The following is a 22,908-nucleotide window of genomic DNA, read 5'->3' as shown; positions in this document are numbered from 1 at the left end:
AATTCTTGGGTGGATGCAGTGAGAAGCGCTTCTTCATTGTTTGCTTGAAATTGGCGAACAAAGTGATTCGCCACACTCAGACAGTAGTGGATCATTTCAAGGATGCTGCGAACCAGATCGGGGAAGATTGAGCTTCGTCATTAGATCTGGTTGTCCCTGTCGTAGATGTAGATTTGAGCAACGTAGGGAGTTTGACTTACAGGGGGCAATAGGGCATTTGAGATCTGATGATAGACGCCACCTTGGACATGGTATGTGTACACGCTGGACGTGAAACTGAAAGCTGAATTATAGGCTCGAAGAAACTTGCGGTAGTGCTTTGCCTCCTCCGTTGCCCCCTCGAGCAGATCAAGGAGCGGTCTCGGCGGGTTGAGAAACGCTAACAATGCGACCTCGCCATCCTTGCAGCATAAGTGGAACACTGGGTTTCACTGACTGAAGCAAGGTTTACATTCTTGCATCCACATCTTTGATTGGCACGAAGCACATGTTGCATTCATGCCTCCGAAATAATGTGGTTGAACGTTTGCCATTGTGCGAGCAACTGCAAGGAATGTCCTCACGTTGGCTGATCCTGTTGAGCGACGGTACGCAATTTGCTTGGCCCTACGGTTGCCCTCCATGGCGGGCGCAATCGGCATTCAGAAAGGTAGATGAATTCCTATAATTAGTAGTAGAGATAAATGTTTAAAATGGAATATTCAAAATAGTAGAGAGAGATATAATATTTCATTTCCGTTGATTTCCAGTTCAGATTTTGAATCCATGACACAATTTTTGATCTATTTTAGATTTCATATTCGAATATGATTTCCGCTGATTCGGGAACTCTTGTTCAGTAGAAAATATATTCACAAAACAATACAGATTTGGGAACTCTTGTTCAGTAGAATATATATTCAGAAGACATTAATTTCAGTTAATTGATTCAAAATTTAACAGATATTAAATTCAAAAATAGATTCATTTTCAGAAAATAGATTCAAAAGAAAGTCACAATAATTAGACAACGTATCCTGGATCCGACATGACGTTTGTTGATCCAAGAGTTCAACAGAAGTCTCTCTCTTCCCTTGCTGACTCGTTGACCCATGACGTCAGAAATGATTCCGTCAACTTTTGGGCAGATAGAAAATATTTTGACATAGTCTCACTATTCATAGTTCCCTGATTAACGGCTGAGAAAATGCAGGTGAAATTTGTTTGATATTTGGGTTCTTAGCTAAGTTTTCCCCTAAATTGAAAAAACACCAAAATATATAATTCGTGGAAAAATTAAATGTAACTGGAAAATTCTCTGACGAAGACGAATGAACTTTGAATTGACCTATAATGTAAACTGGCAATGCGTGATGATAATTGAATAAATTGAAGAAAGCACCCCAGATAACGGACGAGAATTTCATAATTTATTTAAATTCACCGTGGCGATCATAAGAACTAAACTCCAAATCCGCCGGCTGAATTGGCCTGTTCTCAATTCTCGCTCCCTCTCTGCTCGAAGGGAAAATTAACAAATTTGAATGACGTAAAACATGATAGAATCCCCGTAGACTCCAAGATAATGCCAAGTGCAGTGCATCGGACAAAAATTACACAAACATGATTGAAATGCAATAGAACAACGAGTCACACCACGATCCTCAGATGACAACACTGCAGATCTAATTCTTCCCCTTCATATCTTGAAGTAAGCGCAGAGATCAACAATTAAACAGAATTATTCAAAAAAAAACTGCAAGAGCACCGACCGCATTCCAAACTCTATCGAAACGCAGACAAACAATCGCCAAAAAATAATTGTGGATCTGAACACAATCACCCTACCAAAATTGATGGTTGTGTTAGAAATTAGGTAAGCAGAAGAAGATGAATCGCACCTCGACGATCAAAATTCGTGAACAAAATTTAACTTCTAGAACAGGGAATCCAATGAATCCTCTGCGCCAAAGATCCACCGATTGGACGGCCAGATTTCCATGGATCTCGAGGCTTTCACGATCATCACAGAAGAGCGACAAATTTTCATTTTCAAAATTTCGAGAAAATAGCGACTTGGTTCGGCATTTGATGTCTTTCGAGGTGTCGGAATTGAGGGAAGAAGGCAGAGTCAAAAAAAGACTGAAAGTCGAGAGGGGTCTGGTTTAGCGGCCAGGTTAGGGATGGGTTGATGGCGAGCTCACCGTGGATCTAAGTTCTTACCGAGTAAGAACAAAAGAAGAACTTGAATTCTTCACCCAAGCTCATCAATTGAACTAAGACATCATCATGAAAATTAACCCAAACACCAATTTTCTCACACCACGATAAACTCAGTTTTCGCACAAAGAAAAACATACGATCAACATGAAAAAAATCGTCATTGGAAACATTCATACACCGTATTGTTAAGAACAACAATCCAAAAAGAACTAAAGGAGAATGAAGCACACACCATTAGAAGAAACTTGAGGAGGATTGAACCATAGAGACGTAGATGCTGCTGGCTTTCCACCGAGGCAAAGACGAGAGAATGAACGTGAAGCAGGAACAGGAGTAGCCGATGAAGATAATGGCGGTTCGTTCTTTCTGGGTCTTCCTCTCTTCCTCTGGAAAGAATCAATGTAGATGAAATGCTTCTCTTCCTCTCTTCCCCTGAACAAATGCTTCTATCTCTTGTGAATGACGTAATCTCCCGAACAAACGGTTACAGATTTCTGAACAAATGCTTTTCTCTCACTCTCTCTTCTCCCTCACTCTCTCTCTTCTCACTCTATCTTCCCTCTTAGCCAATCATAGGCCAGAAGGGTACACCAATTCCTATTATAGTAGTAGAGATGGATGACCATTTAGAATCATCAATTGGCCTACTCAATCCACGTGCAGAACTGGTTCATAAAGCTGAAAATAAAAAAATTCTCACCCTCCCTCTCTCCCTCTATCAATCATTATATATCCATATACCACTCTCCACATGTTGCAATCATTTTTCTCTTGCTCTCCCACGCTGTGCAAAACTGACATTAGGGAATGGCACGTCCGGGACGTGACGCCCCAGACGTTACAGAACGGATGACAGAACGTGATGGACAGTGACGTGACGAAATTTTCATCACGTCACCGTCACATCATGCGTCCCAGCAAATAAAAAAAACTGTCACGATCAATCACACGTCCCTCTATTGGCCGTCCCATCACGTCCACGTCACCGTGACGGCATCACCGTCACCGGTGATGGGAAAAACCCTTCGGTGTTCTGAATTTCTTAACACCGTTCTGAATTTCATAAAGTTGTGCTTGTTCTTTTTTTAAGAAGGTTCTTCGGGGAAAACTAGATCGGTCTCTGGTGTGGCTTCATTTTGCGATAGAAGGATAGCATGGTATATTGAAAGAAAGATATGCCAAATAGTGTCACCGTTACGAATTTATTGACATCGTTCTGAATTTCTTGAAGTTGCGTTTGTTCTTTTTTTTAAGAAGGTTATTTGGGGAAAAATAGATCGGTCTCTGGTGTGGCTTCATTTTAAGATAGAGGGATATCGTGGTAGATTGAAAGATAGACAAATGATGGACAGACTGCATTCTATTCGGCATATTGATAGATGCATATCGATCGACATATGTACTTGTAGATTTTTAGTTATCAATATAAATATATTTTGATGTATAGGGATATATAGATAGATAAATATAAGAGAGATAAATATACGGGACTTTTCCGACTATTGGACACAATAACGAATGTTTAAAAATACTGTTTTCAACTGTATTTAGAATAACGGAACGCCCATCATCCGTGACAGCCTTTCTGTCACGTCACGCGTCCTTAGCACCCCGTCACCGTCACGTCACCATCATGCCCCCATCGTCATCCGTCACAGTCACTGTCACGTACCCCTAAAACCGTCACCGTCACAGTCACATCATCCGTCATGTTTCCGTCACGGTGACGGATGACGCTTGCCATTCCCTAACTGACATACTCTCGTGATTCCATAGTTTTTTCAAATTTATCAATCTCTGTGTTTGATTCTTGTTACAGTCCAAAACTTTCCTCAAGTTCTCTTTGTATCACATATGATATGTCAATTGATAGACTCAAAAGCAGGATTTTAATTCCGCGTTGGTGCTTTTAGGTTTAATCTATAACATATGCACTTGCGCTCATGTAAATGAATCTATCTAGTGATGAGTATGAATCTTCTCCATGAAGAATGGTAATTATGAACTTAATAATCTTTAAATATTAATTAGTGCGACGACAGGAGATACATAACAGTATGGCACAGCGAGACGACAAAAATGTAAGGTGAGAAGGTGATAAATAAAAAAAGATTAGGATGACTAATAAAAATTATATTGTGCAGTGATATAGGCCATACAAAAAGAATGAGAAATAGAGGTGGATGAAGTGATAATAACAATGAAGGAAGATAGATGGAAAAAATGGTTAGTATGTCATGATAGAACGAAGTAGGAAAGTGAGACGATGGTAATTTGATGAAGACACAATGACGTGAAAAGCATAAGACATTATAGGAATGCAAAATATGTGATGTAATGGTGACAAGATATAGGTCTAAGCTAATGATGACAATGAAACTAAACAATATAATGCAAGGATGCATACCACAGATCGTTACGTCTTGCTAGGATCACAGTGATTTTGATTGCAAGTTCCCCCTCCCCCTTCACTTTGCGACTTCTTAAGCACTCAGTGCAATAAGAACAAGATTAATTGATTATAAAACTTATTCTCTTTCAAAATATTCATAGATGTGAGAAGCAAGTTGATAACTTCCAAATTAACATGATTAATTAATTAATTTTACATTATATTTATGTTTTTTAATGACTATATTTGCATGTTATCATATAAAAATGAAGATAAATCACTTACACTTTGATTTTACTATTATTTCTAATTTTTTATCATTTTTTACATGGTATTTAACCTCATTTTATTAAAGAAATATTTTTTTTACAGAGCTTTAAATACTTGGCTAAAGGTTGGTAAGGGCTCTCATAATTTTTCTGGAATTTTTCCATATTTATATATAATTTTTTGACCAATATTTAGCCAAGAAATGATTTTTTATTTAAATAATACATATGCTATTTATTTAGCATTATATATATATATATATCAAGGGGCATCCATGTCATTCGCCCAAAATTCGGGCAAATACGTGGATGCTTATATATATATATGAAAAATACAGAGAAATTGGCGAAAAGGCGATAAATTTTATTTTTTATATACATATACCTGCGTGCATTAAATGCATGCGGAACCGACAAACGTTGCACGTGAATTGGTTAGCCGCGTGCATTTAATGCACGTGCTAACCGACACACGTGCAACGTTACTTATTTTATTTTCTTGGGCGGTAGCGCGTGCATTTAATGCACGTGCTAACCGACACACGTGAATATGTGCATGCGGCGTCGATTCGCCGCGTGCTTTAAATGCACGCGGAATCGACGACGCAGGTGGGAAAAAAATTGCGGCTGAATGATACAAAAAATAAAAAGTCTTTTGTCCTTCTCCCTTTTTCTATTATTCCAGAGTGACGTGGAGCTTTCTCGACCATGCATAATGAGACAATCATTTCACAATGATTGTGACTCGTTCAAGTGCAAAAAAATGTGACAGCGCACGATCCGAGGACGGGGAAAATGAGAAAAGAAATGCCAGCCAATAGAAAATTTCCATTTTTTTTAAGATAACAGAGATCCAATGGTGGAGATTAAGCGCCAGTAAAATGACAATATCTTGAGATCTAGACGTCAGATTGGGCTGAAATTCTGAGGGCATGTTTGTCTTTTCCCCTCTACATTCCCTACGGTTGGATCTTTAAATAGAGATCTGGAAAAGGGCGAAATTCACTTTTTGAAGCTCTCTCCAAGGATTTGGCCAGGAAGGACACAAGAGTTGCTTTGGAAGTCGACAGTTCTTGATTTTGCACTCAAATTTGTATGTTGCTGATTTGTATTTCAATCTTCTTCTTCAACAATTCTAAAACACCAAGGCATGGGTGAAATGTACATGCCCTCCAAGTGGTTTTGAATGAAATTAGCAGTGCATTTTGATTCTGATTCAAGATCTGGTTTTTGATCTTTAATTCTACATCAATTAGGGTCGGATTTCATCTTTTCCCCAAATTCTTCACTTTCTCTCTCTAGGTTAATTTGTCTAGTTCCTCTCTCTAGATTATGATTTTTATTGTTTAGAAATTTAATTTAATATATAAAAAACCTAAAAACAAAATTTGATTCGAAAAATCATTCTTCTTGAAGTCCAATTTAAAAATCTCTTTCTTGATTATTAAATTCCCAATTTCAATTCATAAAAATTATTTTAAAATTTTATAATAATTGGGAAATTAATAATCCGAATTAATCTGATCTTATAATTGAAATAGATCTATCTTGAGCTTTTTGACCGAAATATTTAAAATCAAAATTAAGTTTTTACTTGATTTTGATTAATTAAAAACATTATTAAGCATAATTAAGGTTTATTAATTGCAAAATTAATTCATCTTTGAACTAATACATTAAATTTGGATGAAAATTCTTACTTATTGCCTCCCTGTGGTTCGACCCCTTGCTTGCTCTATATTCTATTTTTAGTGATTAAGGGTATTTATAAATTTTATTGTATAAGTCTAAACATCAAATCAACGACACATTTACATGCATTTGTAGGCTTATCACAAGTTCAGGGATAACTTGTACAAATTCCTCCACCTCCATTTATATATCTGAGGGTATAAATGGAAAATGGAAGAAATATGAAGTTTTCCTCAAACTTTAAGCTCAACTGGCCTCCTAAATCTTCATATATCAACCTTTGAAGTTGGAGCAATCTGAGTCATCAATCTAATAAAGTTCTCGATATCCTCTTATGTACCATTGCTGATTCATCTTCTTCGGTTAACAGGTTTCAAATCCCACAATATTCCCCTTTAGTGATCATCTAAATATTTCCACAAGTGACGTGTTGTGCACAAAAAAAAGAAATGAAAAGGGATGTTATTTCAATAATCAATGTGTGACACTGTGACGTGGACTGTGATGCCACATCAAGACAATTTTAATTTATTATGCCAAACACATGACACCACACCAGCAGTCGAGCTTTTTAAATATAATGATTACATTCTTGATATTCGTACACACATATTTAACTTCATATCTTAAATTAAATAAATAAAGTGTCAGCTAGACATTCTTTGTTTTGGTATTTCAATTCTTGATCATATAATGACACATTTTGCCTATGAACAGCAGCCCTAATCATTGCCAACACTGCGATTGATCGCCATTTTTGACAAATCAAATGACAACACTCGTAGAGTCGGAATTTAAGACAGATATATTGAATAAATTATTTAAAATATAATTTAAATTGTAAAATATAACAAATATAGATGTATACTTGAAAAAATAACATATCCCTGAATATAGTATTAATATTTTAAAGATTTTTTTTATTCAAAAAATTAAATCATTCAAGAATTCAACTCAGAAGTTCTCTGAAAATTCACAAGAAAACCACAGAAATTTGAACATCCCTATAAAAATACATTTAACCATTTTTAGGCCCGATAACTCATGAAAATATTTTTAATATGCGAATAGTGCGAATGTGATGGTATTAAGATATTAATTTGCATTTTATCACTATGAATGAAAATTGTAGGTAGATCAGGAAAGGACAAATATCCACCAATAATTGGCAGATTTTTTGGGACGCTAGGGAATAAACCCTAGACATAATGTGACTGTAGTTGTGAGGATGTAGAGAGAGAGAGAGAGGTAATTGAAATTAGTCAATGACAAGGAATCATCCATTGTCGGGGCTTGGTGTCTAGATGATCTAGAAGGTTGATGTAGCTGACATTTCAAGTGCAAATTTATCCTCCTCTTCTATATTCATCCATATGGTCCTCTGATATTGTAAAAAATGTATTTGATCTCGCTTCCTCCTTTGAGAGGCTGACTGAAATATATTGAGGTTTTGAAGTTCTATGCAGTGTCCATTTGTGCCCTAGGTCTTTATAGAAGATAAACATAGTAGAGGAGGGGCTTCCTCCCGAAAATAACCACAGTCCTGGCGAAACATATGGACTCGTGGGAGGCACACTTTCCTTACATTGATTCATCTCTAGCACATCTACGAGGTTAGATCTACGTTCATTCTCTTGTTCCATTCCATTTCACCATCATCGGCATACTGTCATCCTTTCCTCCGGTCATTCTCAACCCAGATTTATGTCGAATATCCATATTCATCTCCTTCTTCCTTTTTTTCATATTATAAATCTTTCATCGCCCCTTCTATATCTCATCCATCATATTCCCCCCTCCTCATTCCCTCCATTCACGTCCTCTTATTAGCTTCTTTTATTGAAACACGTATTTTACATGTTATATAGTTATTATCACATGCTCAATCACCACTTCCCTCACTTCACTCTCTCATATGGTATGTATATCGTCTCACCCCTTCTCGAATCACCATTATAAGAGCGTTAAGTTACTATGTTCCACGTGGAGACGACCCGTAATCATTTTTTACTGGCTAAATTTTTTTACATATTGGTTTTATATAAACTTATTAGTAAGAATAAAAACACCGAGGACATAATTAAACCCTTAATTTTCAGTTTATCAATTGGTGTAATTTTAGGGGAACATTTTAATCAGTTTTTTTTGGTCTCTTTACTTTGTAATTTTCCTACATAAATATGTCCTAAGAGGAAATCAGTTTTGATAGTCTGTGGAAATCTTCAGAGAAAGATATACAATTTTCCAATTTTAGATGTTTGTATGAATCGATTTTTTTATCAGTAAATTACTTTATATCTTCCACAATAAATTATAACTTTTAAAATCCTAGATATGATAAAAATTGTAATGCTTGTGATCCCATCAATGATTCATATGAGCCTTATCCTTCGAATTTTGTATCTGATCTAATAAAATATTGTTTTGTCTCATCATTCTTCTAAAAATTACAAAAATATAAATCATTTTGATTCACATCACGGCTGTGCTTGTGGTCCTTGACCCCAACTACCAACTTTGTATTATTTATAAATGGCTATACTTTGACTATGAATAGGGAAGCTCATGAACAAAATTTACCTAGGACATAATTATTATTTTTCCACTAATTCTTCTTCATTATCCCGTTGCTTCCATCCACTGCACTTGTGATTGAAATGGCGTAACAACAACGATGGATCAATTTTTTGATTCGATCACTACTGTAGAACCCAACAGGTCATTACACTATCTTGTGAAAGAGATAATTTGAAGCTACATGTAAGCTTCTCCACTTTTTTGTTTTTCCGAAGAGATTGAGACACTGTACTGTTTTCTTTACAAATTCCATACATACTAAGATTCAGGCGTGAGTTTACGAGCGGGTGCAACATTAGGAGCATTTATGAGCAGAAGGGAGCGAAGTCAATTCGAAAGACATTATTTCTTCAATGTTATCAATGATATCCTTCGTAAACTTGTGCCTTGGATAAGCTTCTTTTATGTTATTGACCTGTGAAACTCTTGACTTTAATGGAAGTGCATTCTTATTCTTAGCAAATAGTATTTCCTATTGATTTGTCCTTGATGGGCTTATGTTGATTCTGAATTATCCGTAGATACGCTGCTCCCAAGGACTAGCCGAATTGAAATAGCAAAATTATCGTAAATAAATAATGTATACCCCTATGTCTTTTAGAGGGATGGTTGGACTATTTAGAAAAAGCCGCATATGCTTGGGCTATATAGCAGAATTCAGAACAAGGCAGTCCTAGGATGTAAGGCATGGACGATTATTGATAACATCTCAGTAGGAGGCTTCGCTGATTGAGAACTCCTAAGTTTTTAGAGGCATCGCTGATTGAGCACTCCTCCGTCTTCAGAGGCATCGCCGATTGACAAGTTTGGTACTTTAATATTCCTACAGGTAGATTCATTGGAGTCTCTTATAGTGAAGAGTTGAAGTTTGCACGTAATTTAGGTTACGATATAATTCCTCTTAGGGGCTATTTGTTTGAGAAAAAGACCCAGTCCTTTCGAATGCATCATCTCGGACCTATATAAAAGCAGACTCGAAGCCTCCAAGTACTAACCTGAGCTTAGGAGTTCTCAATCGGTGAAGCCTCTAAGTACTGAGCTTAGGATTTTCTCAATCGGCGAAGCCCCCAGGTACTGAGCTGAGGATTTCTCAATCGACAAAGCCTTAAATGACTGAGGAGATCTCAATCGGCGATGCCTCTTAAGACCGAGTTCTCAATCGGCGAAGCCTCCTTGTACTGAGATGTTATCAATAATCATCTATGCCTTACATCCTAGTGCTGCCTTATTCTGAATTATGCTATACCTTACCCCCTCACTTACCTAAGACACAAAGAACAAACTCGATGGATCTTAAAATTTATTCTCTTTCAAAATGTCCACAAATGTAGGAAGCAGGTATGAGGATGATTTTATAGTGATTGACACCTCAATTTACAGATTATAAGAAATGGATTGACAGAGAGGATAAATGCAAAGCTTCCATAAAAAAATAGTGAAATCAACCTCTTGTATAGTTAGATAACAAGCTTTGGAAGTTGGAGCAAATTGAGTATGTATATAACACTAATATTGATATGATTGATAAATGTTGTGATCTGAACGTGGCGGTGGACCACAATTTGGGCTGACACTACTTTTTTGCCTCACACTAATAGTGAGATTCACGGGGAATCTACACAGTAAGGGGTGGTAAGTAGAATTATGAACTAATTTTAGGATGTTTAATTGCAATAAGGTTTCCTTAGTCTTTTCAACTCATCACGATTCACTATTGAAATTAGGCTGTTAATTCATTGTTGATAATTAACTTAATCAGTGAAAAATCATAAAAATATATTAAAAATAAAATGTCTAGCATGGTGAGGGCATTGATAGTAACAATGATAAGGGAATTTTGCAATGTAGAGTACAAAACCGCAAAAATGACAACATGGCGATAAGGCAATGAGAAAATGCATTTTATAGAATAGAAAATACGGGGAATGGGATGTATGAAAAGTTGGGATACATACATGTAATTATTAATTCATATAAATATTTATTTAAGTGCGAGGTGGATGATGAAGATTTATGACATGATTATATCTCGATTGTTAGATATGAATGGATAGACGAGTGTTGCTAATGAGATGACAAAGTAAGCTTGTGGAACTCACCGTAAATCCTATTATTTTGACATAATCAAGGTGATTCATGACAGAATGAGAGTCCCTCCATATGTACTTTTTTTTTTCTCTTAATCTGATAAACGACTGTGCAACAAAACTCGATGGATCTTGAAATCATTTTCTGCGACTCAATCTACCAATGTAGGAGCAATTCTAATATGGTTTTTACACAGATAAGTTGCCTATCACTAGATCTGATGGCATGGATAGACATGGGAGAGAGAAATGAAGATACCCTCATAATTTCATTTTGAAACTCCTTTTAGATCGTCATATATCACATTTTGAAGTTGGAACATTACGAGGAAGATCCAGCCCAAAAAAGCGGTTGAATCTATTGATCATATCATATATTAGATTGTCGATTCATTCGAACCAGACAATAAAATAGAATCAGATCTGATTGATTAAAAAAGGTAACCCATCCCTAGCAGCCACACCCTTTTCGCAAGTTATCAGCTCATGCTGCTACCTCCCTAGCTGTCAAATATTATAAAATCATACTAAATAAATAAATAAATGTTTCCCCAATATATCCCTCTTACATCCATGTTCAAACTTGCCAATCAACCATCTGATTATGATCATGATAAACTGTGCAATGCAGATATAGTTCCAGATCGTCGGGGATGTGGACGATGGATGGGACATGACGAAGATCGTCCTGTCCGATGTCCGGATATTTCAACTTTGTCCAAACCGTCCCGTCCAGGGATTCATCCATTGAAGAAAAGTCCCGACATTTGCCAGTTTCGACCATCGGGAAAAAACAGTCCAGTCCTTCGTACCGGATGAAAAAATCACATTTTAAAATTTTAATATACTTATCCAAGTTTTTTAGGGAAATATGGACGAGAGAGAATGGGCGGGACATATGTACAATTACATCTGGGCGTGCGCAAAAAAATCAGGGACTTTGACGCAAGGAATTGATTAAGTAATGCCACATGGCAAGATCTCAACCATCGGAAGCGAATCTGTCAGAATTTCGTCCATCCCTTACCATCCATCGTCCAAGACTTCCAGACGGGACGGTTTTTAAGTCCGACGAGAGTAAAACCGTCAAGTTCGTTCGTCCCGAGATGAATTTTCATCCCAGTCATCATCCAATCTCGCGGTCGCGACAATTTTTTTCGTCCCGGGATGAAAAAACCATCCCCTCCGAGTCCCTGCACTATAATTTTATGCAAGAGTGCAAAGCCCATCGACCATGACAACATCCTGATTCCACATCTCATAGAAGAATCACACGTCGCAAATTAAATGATTTTTTTGAGCTAATGATTTGTGTTTATTAAAATGGCCCAAAATTATATCGACATTTCGATAGCCAAGCAGTCGACCAAAATTCGCCTCGTCTTCGCTCCCAATTCCAGGCCGATGGAGAGCGCGGCGGGGGCGGAAGCGGCGGCGGAAGCGGCGGCGGCCGCGGAAGCGGCGGCGGACGGCGGCGGAGGGGAGGTAGCGGCGATCTGGGATTGGGGGAATCTTCTAGACTTCACGATCGAAGTGGACGAGCCGTTTGTAGCCTCGTGGGAGGAGAATCGGCCCACCGCGAGCGGGCAGATTCAGGAATCTTCCCCCGGCTCTTCGATCCAGACGAGCACCACGTCGGGAGAGCCGGGTCGATCGCGGAAACGAGATCCGAGGCTGGTCTGCGAGAATTTCCTCGCCGGGAGAGTCCCTTGCGCTTGTCCGGAGCTCGATCGGAAGGCCGAAGAAGAGGAAGAACAGGCGGCCAGGGTTCTGGCCGGTGGAGGCAGGAAGAAGGTGAGGATTGGTGGGCTCGCGGGTGTCACTCGGTGTCAGGTTCCCGGCTGTGGCGTTGATATCAGCGAGCTTAAAGGGTATCATCGTCGCCACAGAGTTTGTCTTAGATGTGCGAATGCCTCTTCGGTGTTCTTGGATGGGGAGTCCAAACGATATTGCCAGCAGTGTGGGAAGTAAGATTCTTTCCTTTTTTTTTTTCTGAGAAATTCGATTTTGTTCTTCCTTGGTGTTCTTATTGCGTTTGTTACGAAAATGGGAATGTGGTGGATTGTTTTATTCACCGGGTTTTGATGTTCTGGTTAATTTATAAAGATCAAATACAAGGTATTCCATAAGTTGATTTATCATGTATGTTGGGATTATTTTTTGAATTTCTAAGGTTTGTGTGCTCAAAATTTGGTGATCATAACAGCCTATGTTTGGAGTTTTTGCAGTCCAATAATCGTTAGGTTGTCAGACTAAAAGGAAATTATTTTTTTCGAGTGGATGCGAATGACCCTGAAGGCAAATCTCACCAACTTAGGCTGACAAGGAGAACTGAGAAGGGTTGAGATTCTGGACATTGTGAAGTTCCACTTTGTTGAGAGTTTTCTACTGCGACTCTTATGTGAAGCATCGCTGCAGATGCTTAGGTTCAAGCTAGCTCTGACTCTTTTTCTAGCTGCTCATATTATGTCGTAGATCAAGGAATTTTGTTTACAATTTTGAAACTAAAATATTCATTATCTACTGTGATGAGTGATAATTTTTCTTGTTCGTATGAAACTGAAATCATTTATATGGATGCAATGAACTTTAAAGGCAGAGTCTGCGAAGCATTGAATTTCTTGGATTTGTAGAGCGCTACTCTGTGGATAGTTTTCAATAACTTTTTGTTCTAAGAAAACCCCTGAAGATTGTTCAGATTGAAGTTGCCTCTGATCCTTTATTTTGTTTTGATCATTCTAAAAGTATCCTATCTTGCTGACCTGATGGCTAGTTCGGTGCTAACTGTGGCACAAATTTGAGTTGCCGTCACTGTCTTTGTTGAGAGCAAGTTTGTCCTTTCCATGGGTTTGGAGAGGTTCGTGGTGCCTTGATTCATTGTGGGATTATAAGGCAAAATGATCTTACGTCATTATGGAAGATGGTGTTTAAATTAAACACTTGATGTCTAGCTATACTTCTTACGTCACAAAGCTAGAATCATTACACATTATGGAGAGCGGTAACTTCGGAGAAGCGATCCCAATTCTAAAGGTCACCGAGTCAAAGATGTGATTTTTATGGGAACGACACTACCTGTTTGGCCTTTTCTTGGAATTTCACATCTCGAATCTTTTGAAAACATAGAGGCACCTTGCATATTCTTCCAGATTTTTAGATGCTAATTTGAGTAATTGTGCTTGCCGCGGTTGATGCATTATCATTCAATCTGGATTCAGACCTGACAGATGGTGACCATTTGATTGTAAAATTCTATTCTGATTGTATTTTTTTCTAGATATTCATGACTTCAATGATAATCATCTCAATCAACTATTATTTCATTATTTTTCTGATTAAAAAATCTTTAGCAGAATCTTCTCCTGTTACGCTATATTTATCCTTGGACATATTCTGATGGCCACAATGGGTGTTTGACTTCCAGGTTTCATTTGCTGCCAGACTTTGATGAAGGAAAGCGCAGCTGTAGAAGGAAACTTGAACGCCATAACAGGAGACGGAGAAGATCCGTTGACCACAGTGCTCTTGTGGAAATTGAAAAAGAGCCCCTTGTTGGTCTTGCTCCTGTTGAGGAACAAACAAAAGGTGAGAAGTACATAACATTTATTACATGTTGATTTTTTGTTTGCTTTTATTTGTTACTTCTAGACAACAAACGTCCATGACAGATAAATTTTCTGAGAAAACTGTTTCAACTCGCATCTCCCTGACCCTTGGTCGCCAGAGCAATTTTCAGACATAAAACCTCAATATTTCATTCCTAAGAAGCTCGTCAATTTATACGGGTCTTTATATTTGAATTCCTTTTTGGCCAAGTCATAACTACACATTATAATGATCCGCTTACAATCGGATCTCGTTAGCTTACATACACATTACTTCAAACATTAAAGTCCTTTTATGAAATCAAAGGAATGAAATATGCAAATTATAAAAAAAGAGCCGCAGGCTTACAAAATGTTAGGACATTCTTGAAGCTTGCAGCTCTCGACAGGAAAATTGACCGTGCCACATTATGACGGTTTTCTCAGGATTCGTAGCTATTTCCTTCTCTGCTTGCTTCCTCTCTGTTCTAAAGTCGGAACCCCGGTGAATGATCATAAGAAACAGGGATAAAGGAGAGTTGTGGAATAATCCCAGATTAGCTTTCTTTTACACTTGACTGCGGCTAATTTTTATGGTAGCAGCAGTTGCCGTACACACAAAGGAATTACTCGTTCATCCCTCTGCTTATCAATCGTATGCATCGTTAGGATATTCGGCAATCTGTACTCACGGCACTTGTACGCAAATGGACACTACATGTACTCATAGGACTAGCATCACATCTGAGTTGGGATATACAGAACTATGAAGTGAAATACACATTTCTCCTTGTAAAACTTAATGAAGAAGTCTATATGGCTATACCTCAATGTAGTTTGCAAGCTCAAGAAAGCTCTCTATGGCCTCAATCAATCTCCAGTCATGTAGATTGGGAGATTTACCATAACCATGTGGCCCACAATCGCCTGTCTGGTCTCGCCTGGTCAACATGCATCTTAACTACATGGTCAACATGCAATTTGCTTATAATTCGGCACAAAGCCGGTATTGTCACTCATGGGAAGTCTTGATACTCCTTGAGGACAGCTGGAATCAAGTTTGAGGAAAAGAGTGTCACTATCCGACCTTCATAAAATGAATGATCAGGTCTTTGAGACACCTCTTGTACTACATTCTGTACTCTGAAACTGAAACTTAGATTCTTGGATGTTGTTTAGCTCCTCCAGTGCTGGCGATCCGGCCCGGTGTCAGCGGTGCTATTGTGTTTCCAGTTTTGCATTGGATTTTGAAATTGCAAATGAGAAGTTTAATTATTCACCTGCTACGAGATTCTTGGACTTCTTTTTAAGTCAGTAGGTACTTGAGGCTTAATTGATCTGTCCAAATAATGAAGAACGTATTGATGAAGTGCCTCCATTTTTTTTTTTTGAAAACAGTGCGTCTCCATTTTTTAATCTCCATGAGCTCCCATGCATAGCCGACTTAACCTGGCCCCTCTTAGGTAGCGCCTGGCTGAAATAAGCTATTGTTTGCATCTCCTGTGTCAGCACTTTACTTGATCCTACCCAGAGGCATCATTCTCTATAATGAAAGATCTTCCAACATCAGGATGTTGTTCTTTAATCAGGCGAAGCTTGGCCACTTGGAGAAGCAATAAGCAGAAGGTGATTGCAAACATTCAAGTGCAATAGCCAGATTCTAATCTATGGCGTGAGGCATATTTTAAGTGCTGTAGATAAGGGGTTGCCGGAAGTCACAAGCAGGTATTTTGGTGTATTGTGACAATCAATCAGCTATAGCTACTGTTCACAACCCAGTTCAACATTAAAGAAGTGAGCTCATTGAGATTGGTTGTGATTTGTCTTGGAGATGATCATGGCAGGAATCATAAACCCAGTATTTATTGGTTATTCAGTGATATGATCCCCGACCTATCTAGGTTTAGACTTGTCATGTTAGCCCGCAAGGGCATTTTAGTCTTTTGGCCATCGTGTATTTCCTTTAAATTGGGATGCCCTCCCTTTAGGCGGGCAGTCAATAAGAATGCAGGGAAAATCATGTGTCTCCTCTCTTCCTCTGATCATCTCTACTGCACCGGGTCTTCAGACAGCTTGTCCCTGGTCGATTCCTGTATCATCTGTTCGACCTCTCCTGAGATCATTCCGTTTCTCCTCTCTACCCCAGGAACCTCACCTCCCTCTCATTTAGCTCCCCCTCCCTGTTAGGAGCTGACATCAAGGTTCTTATCATTCATCACAGGCTGCTGATATCTTCATCAGGGGATTGTCTGTTCTGGCATTCCAGAACCTGGAGTCCATGTCGGGCATGGTTATCATCCGCACCCAACAGGGAGGGGGGTGTTTGTCCATCTCGTTAGTTTCTTGTCAGTATAGTTCTTCTGACTATCTTTTTCTTTCATTATGCATGTATCCATATGTAGTCCGTTTTTGTTAGTGAAGGGAATCCCATTTGGCAAACCCTAAATGGGAGCAGGAGACTTCACGGCTTTTGAGGAGATGTCTACTGCTCGACAACCTTCCAAACTCGAGTGCCCTTATTCAGATGAGATGGTTCTCGTTATCATTAACCTTGATTATTCCTTCTCACGATTATTTCTACTTTAAAAATAAAATTTTCTGCTGAACGTGATCATGGGTAAAGTAGAAAAAGAATGCCGACTGCATGATATAGTTTCTGTCTTACATTTATCAAGATTTTTCAAGAGGAATACTCACTTATTTCAGTGTTCTTTTTTTTTAATCGACACAGCCGTTGGAGTTGACGTATCAGTCGAGGCTGAAAACAGGGACACCTCTCCTACTCCTTCGAATCCCACTGGTCCAGCCTCTGATGAAACTCCGTTAGAGGAGAAAATGGAGAACGCCAAGCCAGCGGTCTCGTCATCTACTTGTGAAACTAAGACCACCTATTCATCCATGGTAAGTATATAGTATCTTCATCTTCTTACGTTTTTTGCTGAAGCAAATGAATATTTTTTCTTACTTGGAGTTTATGTTGTGTTACGTGATTTTAGTGCCCAACAGGTCGCGTGTCGTTCAAACTTTATGACTGGAACCCTGCCGACTTTCCCAGACGGCTACGACATCAAGTACATTTATAAGTTTGATAGATGCAGTTTAGTATTTGCTGTGATTTTTTATTTTAGCTTATACTGATGGTTCTTTACTCACCAGTTTTGTTTGAAACCTTTTCGTTTTAGATCTTCCAATGGTTGTCCAGCATGCCTGTAGAGTTGGAGGGGTACATACGCCCTGGATGCGTCATTCTGACATTTTTCATTGCAATGCCACAGTATATGTGGGATAAGGTCTGAATTCATTCGCAGGTTTTTATATCTTTTCCCCTCGTTTGTCACGATTTCTGGACTTTTCATCTATCTCAAGAATGAAAATCTCTTTAACTTCAATATTCCTTAATGCTGCTATCCAGTTCTTCAATGAGCTATCATCCAATGCCGAAGCCCTTCCATTTTGCCCTCAATTCTACCATTGCATTACATTTATCTTTCAGAAAAAAAATGGTTCGATTTGTCCTGTAGAATGGTCATTTATCTAGTCGGCTCATTCCTCTTTTCAAAAAAAAAAAGGTCTAGTCATCTCATTCCTGGTTCAGATTTATCGGTTTTCTCTTTTGTACTTCAACAACTTTATTTTTACGATGAGGCTACAACATCTGCTAGAATTCCCTAAATTATGCCTTCTCTCTGTACAGTTGTCCGAGGAGTCACATACCTTCGTTAATGATTTGCTGACGGCGCCGCATAGTTTGTTTTCGGGGAAAGGAAATATGTTCATTCACTTGAATAACAAAAAAATCCAGGTCATGGACGGTAAGAGCACACTGCCCAGATAATCATTGACTTCCCGTAAACTTTTATTTTCATTTGAAAATTATCTGTGAGCGATTCGTGTCTTCAACTTTTTATTCATCGTGTAGATGGAACGATCTCGAGCGATATCGGAATCGAGGTGCAAGGGCCAAAGATTCACTACGTCTACCCTAATTGTTTTGAGGCTGGCAAACCAATGGAACTTATTTTGTGCGGTAGTAATCTACTTCGACCCAAATTTAGGTAACAAAAACTAAAATCCTTGATAATAATAATTCTATAAGTCATGTATAGTCTGACTATATATATATATTTTGAAAATATATAGTCTGACAATATTAAGCGCGTTTGTTGGGATGAACAGGCTCCTCGTTTCCTTTTCCGGAAAGTACCTTCCTCATGAGTTTTGCCGGGTTATTTCTCCCCAAAGAATCAAACCTTCTCCTGAGTCCAGCCAGTTTGAAACGGACGGCTGTGATCATCAGATGCTCCAGATAAGATTGCACAGCACTGACGCAGACATTTACGGCCCCGGTTTTATTGAGGTAATTATCTCATTTTTTCTGACGTTTCATAATATTTTACTTCACAATTTTATACAATTTTGTTCCATTTTGAATTTATTTCATTAGGTTGAGAACGACTGCGGTACATCCAATTTTGTCCCCATCCTGCTGGGGAGCCAGGAAGTATGCGCAGAGATGATGAGGCTGCAAGCCTCAGCAACGCCGTTGACCGCTGACGTCATCTGCCAAAGCGTAGAAGCGGGACCGGCACCCCATATCTGCCGCCTCGTCGCGGCCGGCCAGCCGTCGTCCTCCGACCTGCTCGTCGACTGTGCATGGCTCCAGCAAAGGTCAACGCTGCCGAGAGACGACGCAGTCAACAGTCAGAGAGTCAACCATTTGCGTGATCATCTTCTTCGGTCGGGTTCCCTGCCTTGTCTGGAATCCTACATCGATAGACGAAGCCGAGACGTTGACCGGATCACCAAAGCAGAGGAGAAGGTCAACCAAGTGAGTTTTGACTTTTTTCTTTTCCAATTTTCCTCTCTTCAGTGCTTTGACTCTCACCGCTCTCCCTCGTGGTTGACCAGAGCCGGTGGTCAACGGGGTTCGACTGCGGGCCACGGCAGCGGTGTGCGGCAGTGTTTCCGGGAAGACGAGGCGGGGCAGCCCGTGTGGCAGTGCTGACGATGGCGGCGGTGGTTACCTGCTGCTGCGTCTGCGCCGCTCTCTTCCACCCCCACCACGCCGGCGGTAGCCTGTTGACGGCGGTGCGCCGGTGCTTATCCGTTAGTTGACTTTTCAGTCCCCAATTCTTTTCTGGGCCGGGCCGGGCCGGAAGTACGTTATTGGGCCTGGTTGGGCCCGTCCCCGTCAACACCCTCTTATGGAAATCGTCCAATGAAGATAAACTCTCTTTCTCTCTCTCTACCTTTCCGTGCCTTTCTCTGTCTTTCTTTCTCTGTAGCAGCGTGTGGCGTGTCTGCGCCTTTGTCTTTCTCTCTCCGTCGTTCTCCGGCCGCCTGCGGACTGGAGTTCTTAGAGAGAGATAGACAGGATTTAGAGAGAGAAAGAGAGAGGGAGTAGGAGAGATGGGGTTGACCAGAGGAGAGAGAAAGGCAGAGGAACCTGCCTGGCAAGTCCACATTTGTTCTCTTGCAAGTAATGTTCGACCTCTGCAGACTCCATTAAATGCTCTCTTTATCTCTCTCTCTCTCTCTCTCTCTTTCTATCTCTACCTCTCTCTCTCTATCTCTAATCTGGGGAGAGAGAGAGAGAGGCAGATGAAACAAAAAGAGGGGATCAAAGCCTTCGAGGCTGGCTGTCATCTGTTGGGTTGCGGGGAGGAGGTAGCGCGAGGCAGCTTCCTTCCTCTCCAAGGCAAACAAACCGGGGTAGAGAAGACAAAGCCCCAAGACCGCTGTTTTACCCTCTTTCTCTCTCTAAATCCAGCCGTTGATCTCTCGTTCGACGGCCGATCCGGAATCAGACGACGACCCATGAGAGCTCTCGAAAAACCCACCAATACCCATCTTCGGATTTTGGCGCCTTCCGCGGCCGGCGGCGGTGGCGTCGGCCGCACGCTGGCGGAGCTTTTCTCTTTTGGCTGCTTCCCTCTGCGGCCGCCATTATTAGGAATTGCCATTTTTTATTAGTTTTTACGCGTACCCTTTGACCGAAGAGATTGCAAAAAATCGGTCTCGGAAATGGAATTTTTTTTACTCCAGTTAAAAAAAAAAACAGAAAAAAATTTGCTCCATCTGCCGTGCTTCTGTCATTTTCCTCGCCGACAAAACCCTTCTTTCTCCGAGCTCGCCGAAATTGCAAATCAGCCCTCCCTCCCACTCTCTCTCGCCGCTACGCCCCGACAAACCCCCGTTATTGGGCTTGGAAGCCCCCCGGCCCGTTAAAACCCGGATCCGGCTACCGGGTCTCCGCAGGCCCGATAAGCCGGTCACGCGGGTTGCGGGGCCCACCCGGAAGTGGACTCCCGGATCGAGACGCCGTTCATACGTATTTGCGGAGCCGACGGCTCTTGTCGTCTTCCTCTGTCTTCTTCTTCTTCCTCCCCTCTCTCTCTCTCTCTACCCCTCTCTTTCTCTCTCTTCCCCGTCGACCCATCTCCGGCGACCCTTCTCTCTTTACCCCTCCGGCGACCTGTACAGAGAGAAAGTCAGAGCCGTCTTCTCTAGAGCCATAGATATAGAGATAGACACAGAGAGAGAAGGGGAGTTCTCGAAAACGACGATCTGGGGGATGAGCGAGAAACCCTTCTCTCTCTAGCTTCTCCCTCTTCCTCCGCCATGGCCGGCAGCAACGAGCTCAACAACTCCAGCGAGTGCAAGGTCTCTCTCTCTCTCTCTCTCTCTATCTCTACATCTCTCTACATCTCTCTAGATTCTGTGCCTATCTCTCTCTAACGGGGTTCAATTTGGGGGCAGAGCGTGGTGCCGCTGAATACGTGGGTGCTGATATCCAACTTCAAGCTGGCGTACAAGTTCCTGAGGCGGCCGGACGGGACGTTCAACCGGGACCTGGCCGAGTTTCTAGACAGGAAGGTGCCGGCGAACGCGTCCCCGGTTGACGGGGTCGCGTCCTTCGACGTCGTCATCGACCGGGCGACGAACCTCCTCTGCCGCGTCTACCGTCCCGCGTCGTCATCCGCGGCGGCGCCGCCCTTCCTCCTGGACGTGGGCGGCGGCCCCGTCGTCGTCTTCTTCCACGGCGGCAGCTTCGCGCACTCGTCCTCCAACAGCGCCATCTACGACGCGCTTTGCCGCCGCCACGTGTCGATGTGCGGCGCCGCCGTCGTCGTCTCCGTCAACTACCGCCGGTCGCCGGAGTTCCGGTTCCCGTGCGCGTACGATGACGGGTGGACGGCGCTCGAGTGGGCGGTTGCGCAGTTTTCCGGGCCGGTTTTCCTGGCCGGGGACAGCTCCGGCGGGAACATCGCGCACCACGTGGCGGCTCGCGCGGCGGCGTCCGGCGTCAACGTCGCCGGGAACGTTCTCGTCAACCCGATGTTCGGGGGGGAGGCGAGGACGTCGTCGGAGATCGTCCTGGACGGGAAGTACTTCGTCACGCTGCAGGACCGGGACTGGTACTGGCGCGCGTTCCTGCCCGAGGGCGCGGACCGCGACCACCCGGCGTGCAACCCGCTCGGGCCGCTGGGTTCGGACCTGCGGGGGGTGGCGTTCCCGCCGAGCCTGGTGGTGGTGGCGGGGCTGGACCTGGTCCGGGACCGGCAGCTGGGCTACGCGGCCGGGCTCGAGCGGGCGGGGCACCGGGTCCGGCTGCTGCACCTGGAGCAGGCCACGATCGGGTTCTATCTGTTGCCCAATAACGACCACTTCTTCGAGGTGATGCAGCGGATAAGGGAGTTTCTGGCCGATCCCGGGATGAGCCCGGGCTGAGTTTCTTCTCTCTCTCTCTGGGGGGAGAGAGGAGGTCCGGGGCTCGAAGAACTCTACCTCTCTCTCACTCTCTCTCCTCGTCTTTTCTGGGTCGTTTTCTTCTTCTCTGTGCTTGTTCATAGCTGGGTTCTTGTCTTGTACATGCATGATCTTCTCCGGGGTTTCTCTCTCTCTCTCTTTCTCTTTCTCTTTCTCTCTCTCTTTTCCTGTGTGTGTCTCTTTGGGTCTCTTCTTCTCTGTTTCTCTTTCTCTTTCTCTCTCTCTCTTTTCCCGTGTGTATCTCTTTGGGTCTTTCTTTGGGTCTCTTCTTCTCTGGTTCTCTCTCTTTGTCTCTCTTTTCCAGTGTGTCTCTCTCTGGGTCTTTCTTTGGGTCT

At 41.5% G+C, this 22,908-nt stretch overlaps 2 protein-coding genes across 2 annotated transcripts; both read left to right on the top strand.

The window, feature by feature from the left end:
- Nucleotides 1-12,581: 12,581 nt before the first annotated feature.
- SPL7 (squamosa promoter binding protein-like 7) lies at nucleotides 12,582-20,049 on the top strand. Its single transcript, XM_078583815.1, has 10 exons — nucleotides 12,582-13,186; nucleotides 14,644-14,804; nucleotides 17,535-17,704; nucleotides 17,800-17,874; nucleotides 17,986-18,093; nucleotides 18,498-18,615; nucleotides 18,723-18,858; nucleotides 18,980-19,160; nucleotides 19,248-19,631; nucleotides 19,712-20,049. Exons 1-10 carry the CDS (start codon nucleotides 12,624-12,626, stop codon nucleotides 19,916-19,918), a joined length of 2,103 nt encoding a protein of 700 aa, XP_078439941.1. The 5' UTR covers nucleotides 12,582-12,623; the 3' UTR covers nucleotides 19,919-20,049.
- Nucleotides 20,050-21,170: 1,121 nt separating this feature from the next.
- On the top strand, nucleotides 21,171-22,697 carry LOC144710127 (gibberellin receptor GID1C-like). Its single transcript, XM_078583803.1, has 2 exons — nucleotides 21,171-21,466; nucleotides 21,563-22,697. The coding sequence occupies exons 1-2, from the start codon at nucleotides 21,425-21,427 to the stop codon at nucleotides 22,532-22,534; spliced, it is 1,014 nt and encodes a 337-aa protein (XP_078439929.1). The 5' UTR covers nucleotides 21,171-21,424; the 3' UTR covers nucleotides 22,535-22,697.
- Nucleotides 22,698-22,908: the final 211 nt, after the last annotated feature.

This window comes from Wolffia australiana, chromosome 1 (genome assembly GCF_029677425.1).
Source record: "Wolffia australiana isolate 7733 chromosome 1, ASM2967742v1".
NCBI classification, from domain to species: Eukaryota; Viridiplantae; Streptophyta; class Magnoliopsida; order Alismatales; family Araceae; genus Wolffia; species Wolffia australiana.
The sequence above is the reverse complement of the archived record's forward strand: the minus strand, read 5'-3'. Positions and strand labels throughout refer to the sequence as shown.